Source organism: Cydia amplana, chromosome Z, assembly GCF_948474715.1.
Source record: "Cydia amplana chromosome Z, ilCydAmpl1.1, whole genome shotgun sequence".
In the NCBI taxonomy this organism is placed as follows: domain Eukaryota; kingdom Metazoa; phylum Arthropoda; class Insecta; order Lepidoptera; family Tortricidae; genus Cydia; species Cydia amplana.
This window is the reverse complement of record NC_086096.1, coordinates 19014942-19036042: the sequence shown is the minus strand read 5'-3', so window position 1 is coordinate 19036042 and position 21101 is coordinate 19014942. Positions and strand designations below refer to the sequence as shown.

General features: G+C 36.2%; 1 protein-coding gene across 2 annotated transcripts; it reads left to right on the top strand.

Moving 5' to 3' along the window:
• The first annotated feature begins 244 nt into the window (after positions 1-244).
• Positions 245-10140, top strand: LOC134660840 (peroxiredoxin 2). 2 transcript variants are annotated; one of them, XM_063516686.1, is made up of 5 exons: positions 245-377; positions 5641-5781; positions 6454-6593; positions 7158-7326; positions 9941-10140. In XM_063516686.1, the coding sequence occupies exons 1-5, from the start codon at positions 274-276 to the stop codon at positions 10086-10088; spliced, it is 702 nt and encodes a 233-aa protein (XP_063372756.1). In that variant the 5' UTR covers positions 245-273; the 3' UTR covers positions 10089-10140. The 2 variants fall into 2 exon arrangements, with proteins under 2 accessions (XP_063372756.1, XP_063372754.1); XM_063516684.1 differs by lacking the exon at positions 245-377 and adding an exon at positions 3774-3792.
• Positions 10141-21101: the final 10961 nt, after the last annotated feature.

Sequence of the window (21101 nt, the reverse complement as noted above, 5' to 3'; positions counted from 1 at the left end):
AAATTGACATAAACCTAAGTAGGTATTTTTATCTATGAATAACTAGTAACAAAATAAATCAAGAGAAAAGCAAGACATTTGTCATTATGCATTATTATGTTAATTTCAGGATTATCTTAATTTTACTTCGGTCAAATTGACCTGAGACTGTCAAATTGCCCATGAAGTCATAAAAACTTGATCATCTTTCAAGAAAAAAAACAAGTACCTATGGTGTATTTAAATGAAGTGAAACTTATTACAGTTATAAATAAAGAAGTGTTAGCAGGCAGGATGTCTATGGAGCATAAATGTTACTGTAGAGGTGATGAGGTCTCCAGCTTGGAACTGAACAGGCCGGAACACCTGATGCCCATGATGAGACCATTTTCAATGAGGTTCCTTTTACCTGTCTTATGTAGCATGACTTGTAGTGTAGTATTACAATACTTAGATAGAAATGGTATTATTGTAAATGTAAATAAGTCATAATTATATACATGGTTACAATAGTTAGAATATGTCACATCTCAGGTTGTGGTCTATAAGGTAGTTTCTAGGCTTTCTAGAGTATCATAATTATGTTTGTATTTGTACTTTAATTTGATGGACTAACTAAGGTATGTGGGATAATACCGGATGCGGGTTAAGACCGTAGGAAATTAATTTCCGCCAAAGTAGGCTTTATTTCTTAATTTCGGCAACAAGGTGCAACAAGACGCCATTTCATTGCGCCTCGGCTGCCAGTGTCCCACCCCCGCTCAGTAATGTCGGACATGTGCTAGGCGCCATTAAAGAGACTGAGGTAATTTTGGTCATTTTTCTGGCCAGCCGGTCTTCGCCCTGTAATTTTTGTCGCGTATTGTGCTAAAACTGTGGTTGTTTTTGTGATTCAGTTAATGTAAAATTTAGTTTTAAAGGTTTATCTTTAAATCAATCAAAATAGGCCTAGGACTGCTGTAGACCGATTTCCGATCTTCGCCCTTTCAGGTAAAGATCGGAAAGCAACAATCCGAACTTTACCCATTTAAAATCCAGCAGTAATTGTCAAACTTTCAATTTTTATGACTGCAATAATTCTGTTTTTATTGTAATTATTTCGTTACATTATTTTTATTTAAGGACAGTAATTCAAAAGAGATTTTAGCAGTGTATATATGTAAGAATGTATTACTTAGGAAATTGTTTCTGTTGACATATCAAACTTTGAGAGCCACAGATTTACCAAATTTTCGCGTGTGGGTCAAGGTCGGATGCAAAAATACAAAAAATTAAACATTTGATGAGAACTTTTAAGTTTCTAGTTATTCATGGCTGCAATTTATATACGTTGGAGGAGGTTAAACATCGGATGATTTCTTTTGAATACCTTATATCTGAGCATTAGAAGTGGTTTTTTTTCGCCATCCGATCTTAACCCGTGATGACAAATTCATCGTTACTCTCGAAAAAAAAATTGTCTCATCTGTGAAGTACAAACTGGTACAAAACTGAAACCGTTGAATATTGAACGTTGCCAATATTCAGGCCTAAACTATGGTTATTATTTAACGAATTGCACCCCATTTCTAGAATCTATCTCTTACTGAGGTCGAGAAAAATTTTTTTATCGCGAGGTCTCTCAATTAGTCCCAAAATCGTCCGGTATTATCCCAACATACCTTAACTGCAACTGTGTTTAATAAAAAAGCGGCCAAGTGCGAGTCGGACTCGCCCATGAAGGGTTCCGTATTTAGGCGATTTATGACGTATAAAAAAAAACTACTTACTAGATCTCGTTCAAAACAATTTTCGGTGGAAGTTTACATGGTAATGTACATCATATTTTTTTTTTAGTATTATCATTCTCTTATTTTAGAAGTTACAGGGGGGGGGGACACACATTTTACCACTTTGGAAGTGTCTCTCGCGCAAACTATTCAGTTTAGAAAAAAATGATATTAGAAACCTCAATATCATTTTTGAAGACCTATCCATAGATACCCCACACGTATGGGTTTGATGAAAAAAAAATTTTTGAGTTTCAGTTCGAAGTATGGGGAACCCCAAAAATTTATTGCTTTTTTTCTATTTTTGTGTGAAAATCTTAATGCGGTTCACAGAATACATCTACTTACCAAGTTTCAACAGTATAGTTCTTATAGTTTCGGAGAAAAGTGGCTGTGACATACGGACGGACAGACAGACGGACAGACGGACAGACAGACAGACAGACATGACGAATCTATAAGGGTTCCGCTTTTTGCCATTTGGCTACGGAACCCTAAAAATGGTACTATACTTCTGCGTCAAGTTGTTAACTATAACGAAAGTCAAACTCCATCTGTGTTGAATTAGCTCGCGCATTTAAACTCATGTAATGGGGTTGGCCGGTCGAAGTATTTAGCAGATGGCGCCATCATGGCTTGCCCCGTCAAGGAGATTTGTGTCAAATTTTTGTTTTTTTAATAAAGATAAGATAAGATAAAAAGATAAAAGATAGTTTATTCAAGTAGGCATAATTACAATGCGCTTATGAACGTCAAATAAAGCTAGGTAGACCGGCTCCAACCCTACACCTCTGCCCCGAGAAGATTTAAATCCCCCCTCAATTGGAGGAGGGTATCCCATTATGGGACCGGCAACAAACTCGGCGGGACACATCTTTTCAAAAATAATTACATCTTATAATTAGCATGCATTACGAGAAAATAAGGGAAAAAAAAATACCATGCCATGGATGCCAGACTTTAAGCCAAATCTCATAGAAAAAGGGGCAAGCTATGATGGCGCCATCTATGCAAACCTTTGACAGTTGCCAATCCCATTGAAATAGGTTAAGTACCTAGGTACCTTATCACCGTAGGTAGCCTACATAATTTTATTAAAATCACCAGTATATAATTAGAAATTGCTAAGTGTTCCTTCAAAAGTTTCAATTTTCAATGACAGACAAAACTTTAGTTTATTTGTAGTTGCCTACTCCTTACAGCAGCTGAAATTGGTCATTAATAGTCATTATGTCATTAAACTAACTAGCTTCTCAAACCAGATTGGGTAAATTAAAATTATGTACCTACTGAAATTGATTTTTATAATATGGTATTTATATGTTCTAAAATACAATATTCTTTTACCTATATGTTCTTTGAAAACATAGTGTTACTATGAATTGACAAGAAAATGTTACAATTTATTAGCATTTATTTTAAGGCAGAAATTAAAGTGGTGCCATTGTGCCTTGCCTACCCACATTGTGAAAAGTTCATGTTCCAGTGTGTAATTATAAATGCTACATAGTGGCCTTTGCGGTGCAGTCGTGAGCTATATAATCGCTTTTTTATTGATTTTTATAAGTGATGGAACTATCGAAGACATCATTGCAGCAAAACTAGGGACAAAAATACAATAGAGACAGATATTTTATATAGATTGTTTAATATAGTCTATTTAAATATTAACATATTGTTCAATTTTTATATTTAATCTCTGAGTAAGTAAGTACGGTAGTCTGATCTGCTGATGTTTTGAATTTGAAAAATAATATGTCTAAGATACAATGCGCTACCCTGCCTTGTTGTGCCATTAACTATTAAAAGTTAAGTCAAATTCCAAAGCTTCAAAGATGCATTGTCAAATGCCCTCATTTCCCAGGGTCAATAAACTCGAAGCAATCTTGACTAACATGCTAACATGCGGGATTCTCACCGAGCACTTGTACCGCGGAGATGGAAGCTTACTGTCTCAGCTATGGAATACTTCCAGAACTTTACACGAGGTGTATATTGTACCTCCGGAACATTACTTACAACTCTTGGAACCAATGCACGATAGGTTCGTTTGCTATCCCGTAGCTATTTATTAACCATATACCTAAAGTCTTTCTCTTTATCAAGATTTGCGGTTTAAACGTAAACTTACACATAGATAATACCTATAAAGTAGTCATGGAAATATTTATCAATGAACAGGGACTTAGTTTAACTCCATATCCTCATTCAGCCTCTTATCGGTTGAATGATAGATTACCTATCTGTAGAGTCTAGACAGGGACAATCGCCATCAAATCTGATGCATAAGAGCGAAAAAGGTGCTCACATAATGTCTGCGGCGTTAGAAAGCATGTTCAGATATTTTTAAGAGCCAACAGGAGTGGTCATTTCTCCATACAAACGTACTCGACTGTTTCCTCCGTGGGTTTTGAAGCTAGAGCAATGATTTTTTTCAACAGAGATTAATATTGTCAATATCTGTGTCGGACCGTTTTGCCTTTTTTGATATTTTTGTTTTTTAAGGCGCTAGAGCCCTTCAAAAATGGCCAAAATGGCCTAATTGACTATGCCGCAATGAGAGGCGTGCTATTCAAAACTGACATCAATTAGTCAAAAAAGCAAAACGGTCCGACACAGATAATGTCATAATCATTTAGATTTCCAAATTTAGTTACGATTGGTTAAGTTTTGGAGGAGGAAACAGTCGAGTACGAAACCTCGATTTTTGATATTTTTACGCAGGATTTTTCGCCTTGTCCTTATCGCACTAGTTTTAGGAGCCGCTTCCGTTAGCGAGACGGGTATATTTACCTAAAATATTTAAATCTTAGCTCCTGTTGGCTCTTAAGTACTTATCCTATTTAGAGTAATTATTATAGATAACGAGAGCGTTTGTATGCCTGTTATTAAAACGTTTATCCGCCAATCTATACAAAAATAATGATGATGTTTAATGGCTGTTAATATCACAAGACATTTAAATGTTGAAACTCGCAGCTAAGCAAATAAATCCATTACCTGCCTGACTGAAACATCATTCTAATTTATTAGTCATTGATCAGAATGTGCTGAATCATTTATTGATTTTTTATCTACCGTGTTACTCAATGTTGACTAGTATTGTGCAATATAGTACCTATTTAATTAGTTATGTAGTTAGTTTTGTAGTAGTGATAATACGATATTCTATATATACGAGTCAGTAGCCTTTTATACAAAATTAAGTTCGTAAAATGGAGTACTTGACAGGCTGTCTATTAATAGCTATGTTGATGCGTATTACAACTATAGCTGTGCTGTTCTCCATATACTATGGGGAATGTTCTCGATACAATACGGAAAACGATTTCGAGAACGGTACAACTATAATTGCAACAGTTATCCTTATCTATCTAGTACTTACGTGTTTAAATAGTACCTACAATTCTGTAGTTAATACATTATATTATTGCATTAGATAAGTATTGTAGTAAGACTCTGTGAACATCATATTCCAAATTGTATTAGGTACTTATTTATTTATGAACTTTGAATAATAGAAGGTACCAAACTCAATAACAAAAACGCCTTTGGAACTAAGGAGGTTAAAATGCATTGGAACATCATGTATAAATCCCTACAAGATCTTTAAAAAAAGTTTTAAGACCATTATCAGTATCTCATTACAAGTAGAAAATTGTTGAATATAAGTTTTCTTTTCGGAAAATTGTACCAGCTAATGTTCAGATTATCTGGTCAACGCTGTGTCTACCACGTACGCGGTACGTATGCGGATATACACTTAGGTATACAGTATTATTGAAACGTTTATGTAATATATACATACATATAATCACGTTTATTTATGTAATATGTATTGGTTAAAGTATGCAGCCACTACCGGTTACTAAGTGATGTTATTGTGTTGCAGCTTTAACAAGATGCCTCTCCAGCTGACCAAGCCCGCCCCTCAGTTCAAGACCACCGCGGTCGTCAACGGCGAGTTCAAGGACGTTTCCTTGTCCGACTACAAGGGCAAATACGTCGTCCTATTCTTCTATCCCCTGGATTTGTAAGTATCTAAGTACATTGCTAATTTTAATTTCTGGTTATTCTTAGTTTAGGTATTAAAGACCCTTAATTTTTTATTTATTATTGGTTACTAAATATTTTAAGGGTAATTTATCAGACTTTGGACATTAAATATTGGATTCCTGAATAGCACAAAATAAACTGTCAATGGTTTTTTTGTAAGAAATTAATAATAAACTTCCAAATGTTTCTGTTTAAATATGACCAGATGAGAACTGGTTTTGACTACGTCATTATACATATTATTACAGCATTTAGTTATTTATACTAAACGCGGTGTATTGACATTGATAAACACAGTTTTATGGTGAAGAGGTTAAATGTCGTAAGGGCATCGTTAGTAGATAATTCTAGAACACACTTATATAACATAGTGATTATGTAAACACAGTATTCAAATATAAAATAGTTATACCATATAATTTAATGTAGGGTAAATTATCACACAACACAAGCCGTTACAAAACTAGATGTATGTACTTACCTCTTAGTTATTCCTTTTGCATAGGTACCTAGCTATCTCTGGTACCTACTAAATTATTGTGGTAGCTAGTATCTTTTGAAAGTATGCTTAGACTGCTTCGTAACGGCGTAAACGGGGCATATAAACCAATGTAATGGGGGCCTATTAAACCTAGTATTATCTTTTTAGCACTTTCGTGTGCCCTACTGAGATCATCGCGTTCTCGGAGCACGCCGATGACTTCCGTAAAATTGGGTGCGAAGTGATCGCCGCCTCCACCGACTCCCACTTCACACACTTGGCCTGGATCAACACGCCACGCAAGCAAGGTATGACTGACTTCACAATAAAGAGAAGGTTCTCAATTCCTTGAAATCTTTATAAACTTTGCTGTTTAGTTACTCCCGTTATCTTAGTCAGAATCGGATGACTCCACTCAAATTTTATGGGCATACCTACTTGAGTAAAGCCATTTTAGATTTTTTTTAAAAGTAAAACGTGCATTCTATGGCAGACTTCAAAAAAGGAGGAGGTTGTCAATTCGACCGTTTTTCTTTGTATGTTTGTTGCATGTTGATTTTAAAAATAGTGTTTTATTTAAAAATATATTGTATATAACTAACTTCCTAGTTCCATATTGTTCCCATTTTTGTGGAGTCTAATTATGATGTTGATAGGATCCATAAGGAAGCCCAACTGCACCGACATCAACATAGCCTTCTTTTCTATTCTTTTTTTTCGAAAACTACTATTTTGCAAAGTAGATCTGCTGAAGAGTACCATGAAGGTGAGCCAATGTGACATTTAAAAAATCTAATTGTAATTTTAGTATCCCACAAAACAAAGTTACACAGGTTCGTGTAAGAATTCACCTTGATTGTCTGAACTTCCAGGGGGGCTTGGACCGATGAACATCCCAATCATCAGCGACAAGACGCACAGCATCTCGCGCGACTACGGCGTGTTGAACGAAGAGACCGGCATCCCGTTCCGCGGGCTCTTCATCATCGACGACCGCCAGAACCTGCGCCAGATCACCGTCAACGACCTGCCCGTCGGACGGTGAGTGCCTGGACTATAACCGCAAAAATCGAAGTTCGCAAATTGCGGGCAGTTTTTTCTGTCACTCTAATTACGCCTTCATTGGATTAAAAGAGAAAGATCCCCTCAACTTGCGAATTTCGGTTTTCGCGGTTGCCCCTCTGTTTCAAACGGGATGCGTGCGTGCGCCCGTCAGGGATAGAACATACGCAATGCGATCATATTAAAAATACTTTTTAACCCTTTACCAGGCTGACATTTCAAAAATAACAATCGAATATCAGTCTTACTCGTCGAAAATAGAAACATGTTTGAAGTGCCGTATGTGGGAAATATATATCCCTTAACCTGGTAATGGGTTAACATTCTCTGACAACATACCAAACACAACTGACGTAAATTAGTTAGGTTCACTGTTTCCTATCAATCTTTGGCGAGGAACAACAATACGTCTACCTGTGTGTGTAGGGAAAGCTTTTTTATATTTAGACTTTGGGCGGGTAGAGAAGAATAAGATTTAAAAGAAATAAGATTTTATATTTATGATAGATAACCATAAATTTATGTATATACTGGTGCTTTTACCATAGTTAGTCTTTAGGCATATAAGCATAAGCAGATTCGTAATAAAAACAATCTTTTGTAGGCATAGCATGTTGTATTGTATAAAATAAGGCATACTGCTTCCGCGCTCCGCGACAGCCGAGTTAGTAAACTGAAACCCCCTGTTTAATTTAACTGCTTGCTGCGTTATTCATAAACGGCTGCTAACTTAATCAGTTGATGATCGTCGTTTGTCCGTATCTGTCATTATGCCATAGAAAGGGTCAAACGACGATCATCAGCTGATTGACTTAGAAGACGTTTATGAATAACGCCGGTGTAACCTAGGCCTTTTAACACGTGTTATCGAAACCGGTTTCATTCTTTTATTAGCAGTTACAAAGTTCAAGTCTGTAGAGCTGCTCATCTGCATACCTCATATTTTTGAAAGAACCCTTGGTGTATTATTTAGAACAGTTTCCATTTACTAAAACCGGCTTTATGCAAACCTAAGGACGCGAGTCCGTCTAGCACATCCAACAATTAATAACCTTAACAAAACTAACAAGTTATAAATGGTGTCAAGTAACATGAACCCAAATAAAAGTCTGTGGTGTAATGTTCTTTAGTTTTGACATATTCAATGACATTTAAAAAAAAGGTGCGCAACCTATCTACTTTAAGTTTGAAGTGGCCCTCATTATAGGGCCATTTAAAACCGATGATTTTTCATACTTTAAAAACTGAAGTGTCAGAATACTAAATGTGTATTCCTGTGTGGTTCTAACCAATCGTGGGTACTTTTCTAAATTTCGACATTTTGTCGGGAATCTGTAATGTAACAAATCATTTGATTTGAATGAAATTGATAATACTATTATCTACATTATGGATTATGGATTACTTACGTATTATGGATTTCATTCAAATCATTCTTTGAAAGTTAAGAGCAATATATGTATCTAAGGAATAACCTTGTTTTGATAAGTTATGTCAGTTGTGTATTACTCGTTTATATATCTATGACAATCGTCAGTCTGGATTGTGTATTATAAAACTTCTAAGTTATTGCATAGGTAGGTACCTACGAGTATAACTGTCAAGTTATACTCGTAGGTACCTACCTATACAATAAATTAGAGTCTGACGACTGTCTTACCACGCATAACAGCCGTAAGTGACAAGCAAAACTCACTTATTACCACTACAACCATATGAACCATATTAGTACTAAAAGAAGGTTGATTTTTGTTTAAATATTTTTTTAGTAATTAGTGAGTTTTGCTTGTCACTTGACGAAATGGAAAGTCCTTTATTTCTTCTGAAATTATCTATATAATTTCGAGTGCTATTTTTAGGGTTCCGTAGCCAAATGGCAAAAAACGGAACCCTTATAGATTCGTCATGTCTGTCTGTCTGTCTGTCTGTCTGTCTGTCCGTCTGTCCGTCTGTCTGTCCGTCCGTATGTCACAGCCACTTTTCTCCGAAACTATAAGAACTATACTGTTGAAACTTGGTAAGTAGATGTATTCTGTGAACCGCATTAAGATTTTCACACAAAAATAGAAAAAAAACAACAAATTTTTGGGGTTCCCCATACTTCGAACTGAAACTCAAAATTTTTTTTTTTCATCAAACCCATACGTGTGGGGTATCTATGGATAGGTCTTCAAAAATGATATTGAGGTTCCTAATATCATTTTTTTCTAAACTGAATAGTTTGCGCGAGAGACACTTCCAAAGTGGTAAAATGTGTGTCCCCCCCCCCTGTAACTTCTAAAATAAGAGAATGATAAAACAAAAAAAAATATATGATGTACATTACCATGTAAACTTCCACCGAAAATTGGTTTGAACGAGATCTAGTAAGTAGTTTTTTTTATACGTCATAAATCGCCTAAATACGGAACCCTTCATGGGCGAGTCCGACTCGCACTTGGCCGCTTTTTGAGACCTTTCTGCAACTTACACAAATGAGGAGTGTCTTTTCAAAAGGGCTATTTTTGTATGGTAATAAACTCTTTTGACAAGACACTCCTCACATGTCTAAAATAAATGCATATACTTAATGAATCATGATTTTATAAACCAGGTCCGTGGAGGAGACTCTCCGGCTCGTCCAAGCCTTCCAGTTCACGGACAAGCACGGCGAGGTGTGCCCGGCCAACTGGAAGCCAGGCTCGAAGACCATCAAGCCGGACACCAAGGCTGCGCAGGAGTACTTCGTCGACGCCAACTAAAATTACCGCCTCTGCCGCTGCACTGCTAATAAAACCGTTTAGATGCTCTATAGATGAATACATGTACAATGTCATCAAAGCGTGTGATACAACTGTTATGAAATGGAGGAATAAGCGCGTTAAGCCATTTTTATTTCGAATCTTGGCGTTTTTATTAGTAGTTATTTTTTGCCTACTACATTTTGAGCGATAACTTTTACAGTTAGCACTCTCTGGTCTTTCGATTTTGTATGTTATTAAATTTTAAGTGGGGATATGGTAGTTGACAGCGGTTACGTGAATCTCTCAGCAGTGATTCTTTTTTTCTTTGGGCGACATCTGCAAACTTTACACTGCTCTAAATCGAAGTAATTATGATTAACGGGGAGCTTTTGTTTTGAATCCATATCCATAGCACGATGATGCAAATTGGTTAGTAGTCGCATTTATGTCATTCACATGTGAAAGTAAATGTATCCTAGGACAGTCTTGGTAGTGCAAATAGCATTGTAGTTAACACATCAGTATTTACAGAGATCCTACCTATATGTTAATGGAATCACTCGAGGCTGTTATAAATAAACTGTGCTGTGCTAAATATAATATAAGAAATTTCCTTTTAAAACCTACTGAACGTTGTTCGACTAATCCATAAAATAATTGGTGCCAACCTGTGTCACTACGAAAATGACGTACAGAATGAATAATGACCACATACGACCAAGTGAGTAGCGGGAGTAGCGGCCTCAAGTTATAGGAATAATAATAAAACAGGAATCTTAACTATACTTCGGTTTTATTAGCATTAGAAATAAGGTAAACAATCTTGGTGTGTCTTTTAATTGAAAAACACATTTTAAAAATAAGTTACGGCAAATATGTAACAATTATGAATCTAATACGAACTTTTATATAGTCTTCTGCTTTCATAAGTAATAGTTATTGATTTTTAAAAAGTGTTTTTCAATTAAAACACATGTCAAAATCGCTTACCTTCTTTCAAGTTCTTTCTAATGCTAAAAAAAACGAACTATAAGGTGATTTGACATGTTTACGTACATAAGTAAAACGTACCTTGAAATATCCAGAACGACTTGGACAAAAGTCGTGATCTTCATAGTCTTCATACGATCATAAAGGGGCCCACTGATTAACAGTCCGCCTGACGGTATATATCGGCCTGTCAGTTAGAACAAAAAGTTGACAGTTCCGAACAACTGACAGGCCGATACCGTCTGGCGGATTGTTAATCAGTGGGCCCCTTAACCTTTTGGACGCCAATGACCGATATATCCGCACCGTAGGTTCAACACCAAAGACCGATTAATCGGTCACATATCACAGAGCAACATAGACCTAAATGCATAAAGTTCAATTTCAGTTTTGACACTTCGGTGACGTGGCGTCAGCGTGACAGCTTTTGTGTTTGACACGGCGTCTAAAAGGTTAAGGGTTATTGACACAGTTTTGCTTATCCGTGTCCCTAGTATAGATACACATATATTGCAGGCGGTTGGTACCCGAGTTTTGGGACTGTTTTAAATTTTTACTTAACTCTAGCCGCTCACAAATCAAACCTTATCAAGAAAATGCAATGTTGAGAGGCCTCTGGGTGGCTAGAGGATTATAATAATCAACTTCATGCAGCCAACCAAGCCTTCAAACGTTCCGTAGCTGACCATAAGAACTTCTCAGTAAAACGGTTGACTTGTAGCACGCATTTTTTAACAAGCTTTTATTAGGTCCACCTGTATGTAATTATGTAATGGAATCTAAGGTAACTAATTTAACCATCTTCCAAGGATCGTAGCGTCATGAAAATTGGCAGCTGTATGTAGTTCTGATGACAATACAATAATAATATGGTACTGTTGAACTGATCTGATGATGGAGACAGGAGGTGGCCAAGGAACGTGTGATGAAACAACGCAACCTAATTGTGTTAGGGGTTTTTAGAATTGTCTCGATAAGTATTATGTAGTTGTCTGTCGTAAGAAAAGTACAGTCAGCGATAAAAGCTTGTACCAAAAATGAAATTTTTGCCAAAAACATATTAATCACTATCACTCATTTACTTACACCTTATAAAACAAAGTCTCCCGCAGCGTTTGTCTGTCTGCATGTTCGCGATAAACTCAGAAACCAGATTTTCATGCGGTTTTCACTTATCAGTAGAGTGATACGTGAGAAAGGCTTAGGTGTATAATTCGTTAAGGTTTAGTGTAACGTAACCTGTGCAAAGTCGCTTAAAAGCTAATTTTAAAGCTATTGTATTCAACAATGGATTGCTTAGACATACGAATGGTTATGGATAAATTAAATGACTATTTATATCTATTATTTCTTAACTTACAATGTGGTAGGTATTTGCAAAGACACGGATACAGAATTACATGCATTCATATATTCACGCCTATTTCCCGGCGGTTGTCGGAAGGGTAGGCAGAGACCACGGATTTCCACTTGCTACGATCCTGACACCTCTTTCGCTTCCTTCACTTTCATAACATTCCTCATACACGCTCGCCGGTTTAGGGTGCTCTTAACCTGTGGCCTTTCTTCTGGATAGTCATAGATTCATTCTAGATAGTAGATCATCCAATTAAATATGTTAGTTACATCAATTTACATGGAGCCAAAGAATGTATATCTTAACATTAGTAGTAGTAACATTGCATAATAGTAGTAGCTGACAATTACAATAGCTTTGAATATAAAGTTAATATAGCAATGGTCGAAATTAACAAATGGTTTTTGGCAAATGGAATGCTTTTAAATTTAGAAAAAACGAACATTATTCACTTTCAGTTACGTAACACCAAAAAAAGTCTCCTAAATATTAAAGTAAATAATATTCTAGTTGCACAAGTGGAACAAACTAAGTACTTGGGATATGTCATTGACTCAGGGTTAACGTGGTCCTCACACATAGACCATGTTTGTGACTCACTTTCGTTAGCATGTTTCGCCCTGTCAAGACTCGCTCCAAGCCTATCTCCAAAGCTACTAATGAAACGACCTCTACTAGCCAGAGATGTGAAAAATACTTTATAAAAAGTATTTAAATACGAAATACAAATACTTCCTTGATATACTATTTTAAATGCAAAATACAAAATAGTTTTTGAATTTGTATTTAAAATACAAAATACGAAATAGGTATTTTCAAAATACTTTTTAAAAATACAAATACTTTGCGATAAAAGGTACTCTGAATAGTGAATACCTAGTCTGAAATAAAAAGTATTACTCGGAATATCCGAATTGAAAAGACTCTCTTTATTCTTTGAAAACAGTGTGTCAATCAGTCCTCTATCTGAAGTGCAAATTTCTAGTTGTTTGCTCATATTAACCGGAAGGATGGATGGATGATGGTTTATAACGGACAATTTTTAAAAGCATTAATTTAGATTTGTAATGTTTTATAGCTAGTATAATGCCTCTCGTTAGTGTGATGAAAACGTCTCTACTTTTTAAAGCACTCGCTACGCTTGTGGTCATGTGCGACGTTACTAAACAGATTCAACAGTTCCATGTTAAAAGAATGAGAGAGTTGCCAGGATTGTAACATCAGAAGAGATTGTAACTCCTACCTACATTACCTACTATAAAGTATTTTGTATTTTGAAAATAGAAAATAGGTCCCAAAAACTATTTCAAATAAAATACAAAATAGTTTTCTTCAAAAGGTATTTAAATACAAAATAGGTATTTTGTATTTGCATTTTAATTACAAGTATTTCAAATAAGTCGCATCTCTGCTACTAGCGATAGCAACTTGAGCATGTTTGTACCAAAGAACCAGTGAAAGCATATAACTGGAAACCGCCTTTGGGAACATTACCGTTCAAATTCTCGGGCCAAATTAGCACACATACACAATTACGCCTACATTTAAATAAGACGATATGTTTACAGAGCCTGTCTCTATTACACTAACGTACACAGCTAAGTGTAGATGAAATGCATATAATGTCAATAACTACCAATCAGCGACATTAATCCGCTAATAACCTTCTTGCTGTACGTACTGGCCGCTGAGAGTTCGCGCTACATATTTGATTAGAATATGACTTGGACAGGGATAGGTTTATGCCATACATTGAAGAACCAGTCAAATAATTCACGTATAATAATTTAATGCAGATTAAAAGATAACTAGTTAAAATGTTGTTATGAAATTAAATGACAGACTAACTCAACATAATTAAATATTCATTGTTGTAGGTATAAATGTATTTCGCTATAATAAGTATTTTGTATATTTTATTATCAATCTGTATGGCAGTGCGAAGTCACGTTCAGAGCCCGTACCATGAGTCACTGACAGTGTGAAAACTGACATTTACGCTATCGAGAACGTAATTTACTTTCTATACATCTCGTTTGCACTAATATGCGAGTACGAGCGAGATGTATAGAAAGTAAATTACGTTCTCGACGGCGTTTGTCAGTGCCAAACTGATGGTAGCCGTACTGGTATAGTCTGTCCGTTTTTCTAAGATCAAGTACGCCATAGTAAATGTATGGCGAACTTGATCTTAGAAATCGGACATGCTATACAGCCTGCAAAATTTACATGGGTAGGTACACGAATCGGGTCAAAAACATTTGAACAGGCGGAGTCACAATAAATCCCCACTTTCAGTTCCAATGGAAATATTTTATATGTATATAGCCGGTCAAGCAAGTTTGTCAGTAGAAAAGGCGCATAATTACAATTTTGTATGGGACCATAACCTTTCGCGCGCTTACATTTTCTAAATTCGCCGCTCTTTTCTACTGACGGAAATGGCTTGAGAGAGAACCTACATATATGTGACAGTAGAGGGTGGATTAAAATGATCAACATTTTGAAATAATGTGTGTATTTGTTAAATTAATTCCTAAACCAATAAGTCAGAAAATACCTAAACCAATCATAAGTCAATAAAATAGTCTACTTCATTTGGCATAAAACCATCCCTATTATCCTCGCAATTTAAAAAGTCGTATGTTGTTATGAAAGTCGTATGCAGTTGTCAGGGTTGGGCAGTATTTCAATTACATGTATTTGAAATACGTATTTGAAATACAAATTAGTATTTTGTATTTGTATTTCAAATACTACCTCAAAAGTATTTTGTATTTGGTATTTCAAATACTGCACTCACATGTATTTAGTATTTTGTATTTCAAATACTTCAAGCTTCAAAATACATTTCTATAAATACATTTTATTAAATTCTATAATCCTAAAATGTCTAATCTCTAGCACAAGCTGTGAGCCGACCGCGAACCTCCGATCCAGCCGAGATACAATTTTCATTGGTTGAATACTGGATCTATATTAGGTCAACTTCTGCGTGGAACTTTTCGTTTAAATCTAGGGGATAGGGTCATTGCAGTAGTTTCCGTCCATGCACTAGTTTTCGACGACTTGACGGATTATCAAATATATATTTCATTTTTAATTTACTACTTTTTGCGAAATCTTCATCTTCCTCGCGTTGTCCCGGCATTTTGCCACGGCTCACGGGAGCCTGGGGTCCGCTTGGAAATTAATCCCAGTAATTGGCGTTGGCACTAGTTTTTACGATAGCGACTGCCATCTGACCTTCCAACCCAGAGGGTAAACTAGGGCCGTAATTGGAATTAGTCCGGTTTCCTCACGATGTTTTCCTTCACCGAAAAGCGACTGGTAAATATCAAATGATATTTCGTACATAGTTCCGAAAAACTCATTGGTTCGAGCCGGGGTTCGAACTCGCGACCTCCGGATTGCAAGTCGCACGCTCTTACCGCTAGGCCACCAGCGCTTCCTTTTTACGAAATAACATTGTTATATGTAGACAGATATATTGCTTAGACGCCTTAGACATAAGGATTGAAATCAGTCCAAATTTGTGCAGGAATGTAGGTATATATTCATATTTCGTCAAGTGGACGTAAACTAGAGCTGGACGAATTTCGTTAACGTTAAAACTAAATGCTAAACAAAAAAATAAATAAAGGTATATTTTGTAATTGAAATACATTAATTTAAACACTGTAATTTGTATTTTGTATTTCAAATACCCGTCACCAAAGTAGTTTGTATTTTGTATTTCAAATACTTTTAAAAATGTATTTTGTAATTTGTATTTCAAATACGTGGAAGCCAGTATTTTGCCCAACCCTGGCAGTTGTTACGTTTTAGCTTAGCACGGTAGTATTGAAAAAATGTCGTCATGTTTATTCCAAATTTTACTGAAGTTATCTGTTTACTACAAGTGAAAAGTGATTCCACTGTCCTTGATATGAACTAAAACAACTTCTGCACCACTTCACGACACATGTAGACATTTTTAATTACAAAAAAACGTAGTTTTTATAAACCAATTTAGCCATCCGTCACTGACTGTCATCTCGGCCGCACTGAAGTTGCCAATCGAACAGTCTGTAAGCACCGCCTACAATCGAATACTTTACGTTGGGTCCACGGACCTAGAGAATAAACTGGATCGAGTACACTGGCCAAAAAGTGTGTCCACATGAGAAGTCAAACCAGAGCCTTGCATCTCGTTCTAATTAGGGTGACCATAAGTCATATGTATGTGGGATATTAGGATAAGTTTAAATGTATAGTTTGGCCAAAATCTTTTCTCATTCGTGCATAGTCAGAGAGAATCATACTGTCTTTTCCCTATGCTAGTATAATTGCCCCAGAAAAGGGATGGATATACTTTTTTTTCTCTTCTGTAAAACGCTTCACACAACCTTACTTAATTTAGTCGTAATTGATTACATTTTCAAATACCGTACCGTACCTCAAAAGGAAAAAACCGGCCAAGTGCGAGAACGGACTCGCGTTCCAAGGGTTCCAAGCCCTAGCGTAGCGTCTGCGGGCCCAGTTGACCACCAAGTGGTAACAATTTAGGTTTTTTCACCAAATTATGTTGATTATTGACTAAAATTATCAAATATTAGCACAAATGAAATAAACACTTACATTTAACTGTGTAAATCGACATCTTACACTATTTATGCTCTTAATAATTTAACAAAATACCTATCACTATCAATATCATACTCATGGTGTGTTCATATACGTGATGGCTTCCATTTTGCACACTTCAGCTATTCATTAAGCGTAAGCGTCATCGTACTCATCGTAGATCTGTGATTGCAACAAAATTTTCAAATTTGCCGCCTTTGTCTATTGACGGAAATGTGTGTTCAGTCTATATAGAATCGATTACATATATGTAAATAGTTTGAACCAATGTTTCAGTAATTAAATATTATGTATAAATCACATAAATATGAGTCTGTAATGTTTAAGGACTTTGGATTTAAATTTTGGCAATTATATAGCTCTCATTACGTCACCCAAATAATTAAACATGCCGAAATAAAGATATACCTATTTATGTAAACTTTTTTTACATTAAGTACGTAATAAGAATTCTGCAAGATCGATCCACATCGTGCCGACATCATAGTCACCCTAATGAGTTTGACAATATCGTTTTGTATTTTTATCGTAAAATTGAATAATTGTGACGTACCTGTGAAAAGATATTCCACAATCAGCATAGCGTTCACTTCTACAACCCCTCACACAACATTTTTTAACCATTTTTTTTTTTAATATTTTACGAATAAATTCTGAGCGGCGCCATTTACGTATTTTAAAAATACACGAAAAGTTTGGGATACCAATTACCAATTAATATTCAAAGTTACTACAATTTCTACCATGTTAAATTTAAATGCTTTATTTGTTGTGCGCATGTTTGGTTTAATCAGTTAATAATATTGACATCATAATTATTTACGAATTACTTAAAAGATATCAGAACTGTAATCTGAATATACCACTAAAATTGTATAAGAAGGTAATTAATTTAATTTCAGTAGTATATTGATAATGATTTCTACCAGAGTGGTATCTTTTTAACATTGGCAACATGTGCGAGTGAGACACAGGGCTCGGGTTTTTCTATCTCAAGTGGACCGTTTTTAGGGTTCCGTAGCCAAATGGCAAAAAACGGAACCCTTATAGATTCGTCATGTCTGTCTGTCTGTCCGTCTGTCCGTCTGTCTGTCCGTCCGTATGTCACAGCCACTTTTCTCCGAAACTATAAGAACTATACTGTTGGAACTTGGTAAGTAGATGTATTCTGTGAACCGCATTAAGATTTTCAGACAAAAATAGAAAAAAAACAATAAATTTTTGGGGTTCCCAATTCGAACTGAAACTCAAAAATTTTTTTTTCATCAAACCCATACGGATAGGTCTTCAAAAATGATATTGAGGTTTCTAATATCATTTTTTTCTAAACTGAATAGTTTGCGCGAGAGACACTTCCAAAGTGGTAAAATGTGTGTCCCCCCCCCCTGTAACTTCTAAACTAAGAGAATGATAAAACTAAAAAAAATATATGATGTACATTACCATGTAAACTTTCACCGAAAATTGGTTTGAACGAGATCTAGTAAGTAGTTTTTTTTTAATACGTCATAAATCGCCTAAATACGGAACCCTTCATGGGCGAGTCCGACTCGCACTTGGCCGCTTTTTTCTAGTCTGGTACGAACAACTTTCTGTCTCGGTGATAAGGTTCAAATTAGTATGGCAAAAAAAGTGACAGTTCACTCCAGTTTAAAACATTATAACTTCATGGTTGGGTCATAATTGAGCGGACAGAATACTTCCATGGTTTATATTCGTTCACTGCAAAGAACATATTTCTTAAAGTCTATTTTTTTATTCCGTAGACTAAAATGACAACCACAAATGTCAAACGTAGAAATAATGTGGCCAGCTTAAAACAAACAGTGCTGATCTTTGATTTCGGTTTGTGAATAACCGATAAATATTAAATTAATTTTTTCTACTCGTCGACTGCAATGCGGTGCGGTGCTAAAAGGAAATTTATACTCGCAGATGACTACTTACCCCGTTCGTCCGTAGTCCTCGTCCACTAAATCTGAAGCGGTTTCTTGTTATTAATATGCGGCGGGAACGATATTTCAGCGGGTTACAATTATATTTATATGCGGAATAATAAATGAAATCGCTTATATGTGTATCGCTTATTGCGGTAATTAAGTATTTTACGAGAGTGATGTTTGTTGTCAGTATGTCAATATGTCAGGTAGCCAGCAGTCACCGTAGAGTTTTTATTTTAAAAAGCGGCCAAGTGAGAGTCGGACTCGCCCAGAGTTGGGCAAAAATTAACTTCAATAAGAATAATAAAAACAGAAATTTTATTCTTATTGAAATCGATTTGAATTAAAATAATTCTTGCACTATTTATTTTAGAATAAAATTAAGGTGAATAAATCATGTGACTTTTATTTTAAATGCGGAATAAAAAATGGAATATTTATTCTAGAAGTGGGACTAATCCAAATAAGGTTTTATTCAATTAAAATGTTATTTAGAATTAAGTTAATTTCTGTAGGTCAGTCGGTTATACTTTGTAAGTTGATTTTCACCCTTCTATTTAAAAGTCGGATTGATTTGATATTTGTTACTTTAGTTTAGGTACAGTACCCATTAAAGAATTCCGCTATACACTGTCTATCTAGTTCTATCATCCGATCAGGGTGCTTAGCCAACATGCCAAACGTTAACGCTCCGTAGAGTTGCGTATAGTCTCTCTCTATCACTCTTACATATTAGTGCGGTAGAGAGACAGAGATAGTGTTGTCGTAGCGCAAACGATTGGCATGTTGGCTACGCACCCAAGGTGCCTAGCCAAGATGACAATTTTTGTTTTTAATTTAATAACCAAATCATTAGGTACAATGTAGCTGTTCTGGGAGCCTAGCCAACATGCCAATCGTTTGCGCTACTACATCGAAACGGTATCTGTCTCTCTATCGTACTAATATGTAAGAGTTATAGAGACAGAAAGCGCTTCGTCGTCGGAGCGCAAACGATTGGCATATTGGCTAAGCCCCTGAACAGCTAATTGTAGCCAATGATTTGGTTATTAAATTAAAAACAAAAATTAGCATCTTGGCTGGGCACCTTGGGTGCGTAACCAATATGCCAAGCGTTTGCGTTACGAAACGAAACGCTATCTCTGTCTCTCTATCGCACTAATACGTAAGAGCGATAGAGACAGAAAGCGCTTCGTTGTCGGAGCGCAAGCGATTGGCATCTTGGCTAGGCACCTAGAACAGCAAAATTTACCTAATGATTTGGTTATTAAATTAAAAAACAAAAATTAGCATCTTGGCTAGGCACCTTGGGTGCGTAGCCAACATGCCAATCGTTTGGGCTACGACAACGAAACGCTATCTCTGTCACTCTATCGCACTAATATGTAAGAGTGATAGAGACAGAAAGCGCTTCGTTGCTGGAGCGCAAGCGATTGGCATGTTGGCTAGGCCCCCAGAACAGTTAAATTTACCGAATAATTTGGTTATTAAGTTAAAAACAAAAATTGGCATATTGGCTAGGCACCTTGAGTGCGTAGCCAACATGCCAATGGTTTGCGCTATGACAACGAAACGCTATCTCTGTCTCTATATCGCACTAGATATGAGCGCCGATAGGCATATAGCCGGCGGCGGCGCGCCGGTCAAAATTGGTCGGCGGCGGCGGCGAATCGGCGGCGTGGCCTTGAAACACCTTTGATTAATGAAAAAAGAATTCAAACCAAAATTTTACCGAAAAAACATGTTTTTGCTGTAAGAAACTTATGAAATAAATGATTTTTTTATGTTCAAGGATAATTTATTGAATAATGGAACGAAAAAAATTGATATCGTATAAACTGTGGATAAGCGGTATCGCGCGGCATCAGAGGCGGTCTTGATCATGGCGAGGCTTTGGCCGGAAGATCTTAGCGAGGCCCTTATCTTTTGAGCTAAGTTAAAAATTACGGATTGACTGTATCAGGGAAACGTCTTGTCGACAGTCCAAAAAAACGAGCTCCGTCATTAACCAATATCGACCCAATAAAACCGATTTATGTCAAAAGTGAGGCCCAACACCGAGCTCCATGTAACACCGAAGACTTGATTTCGACGCCTCCCAGTGCGAGGCCAGAGGAT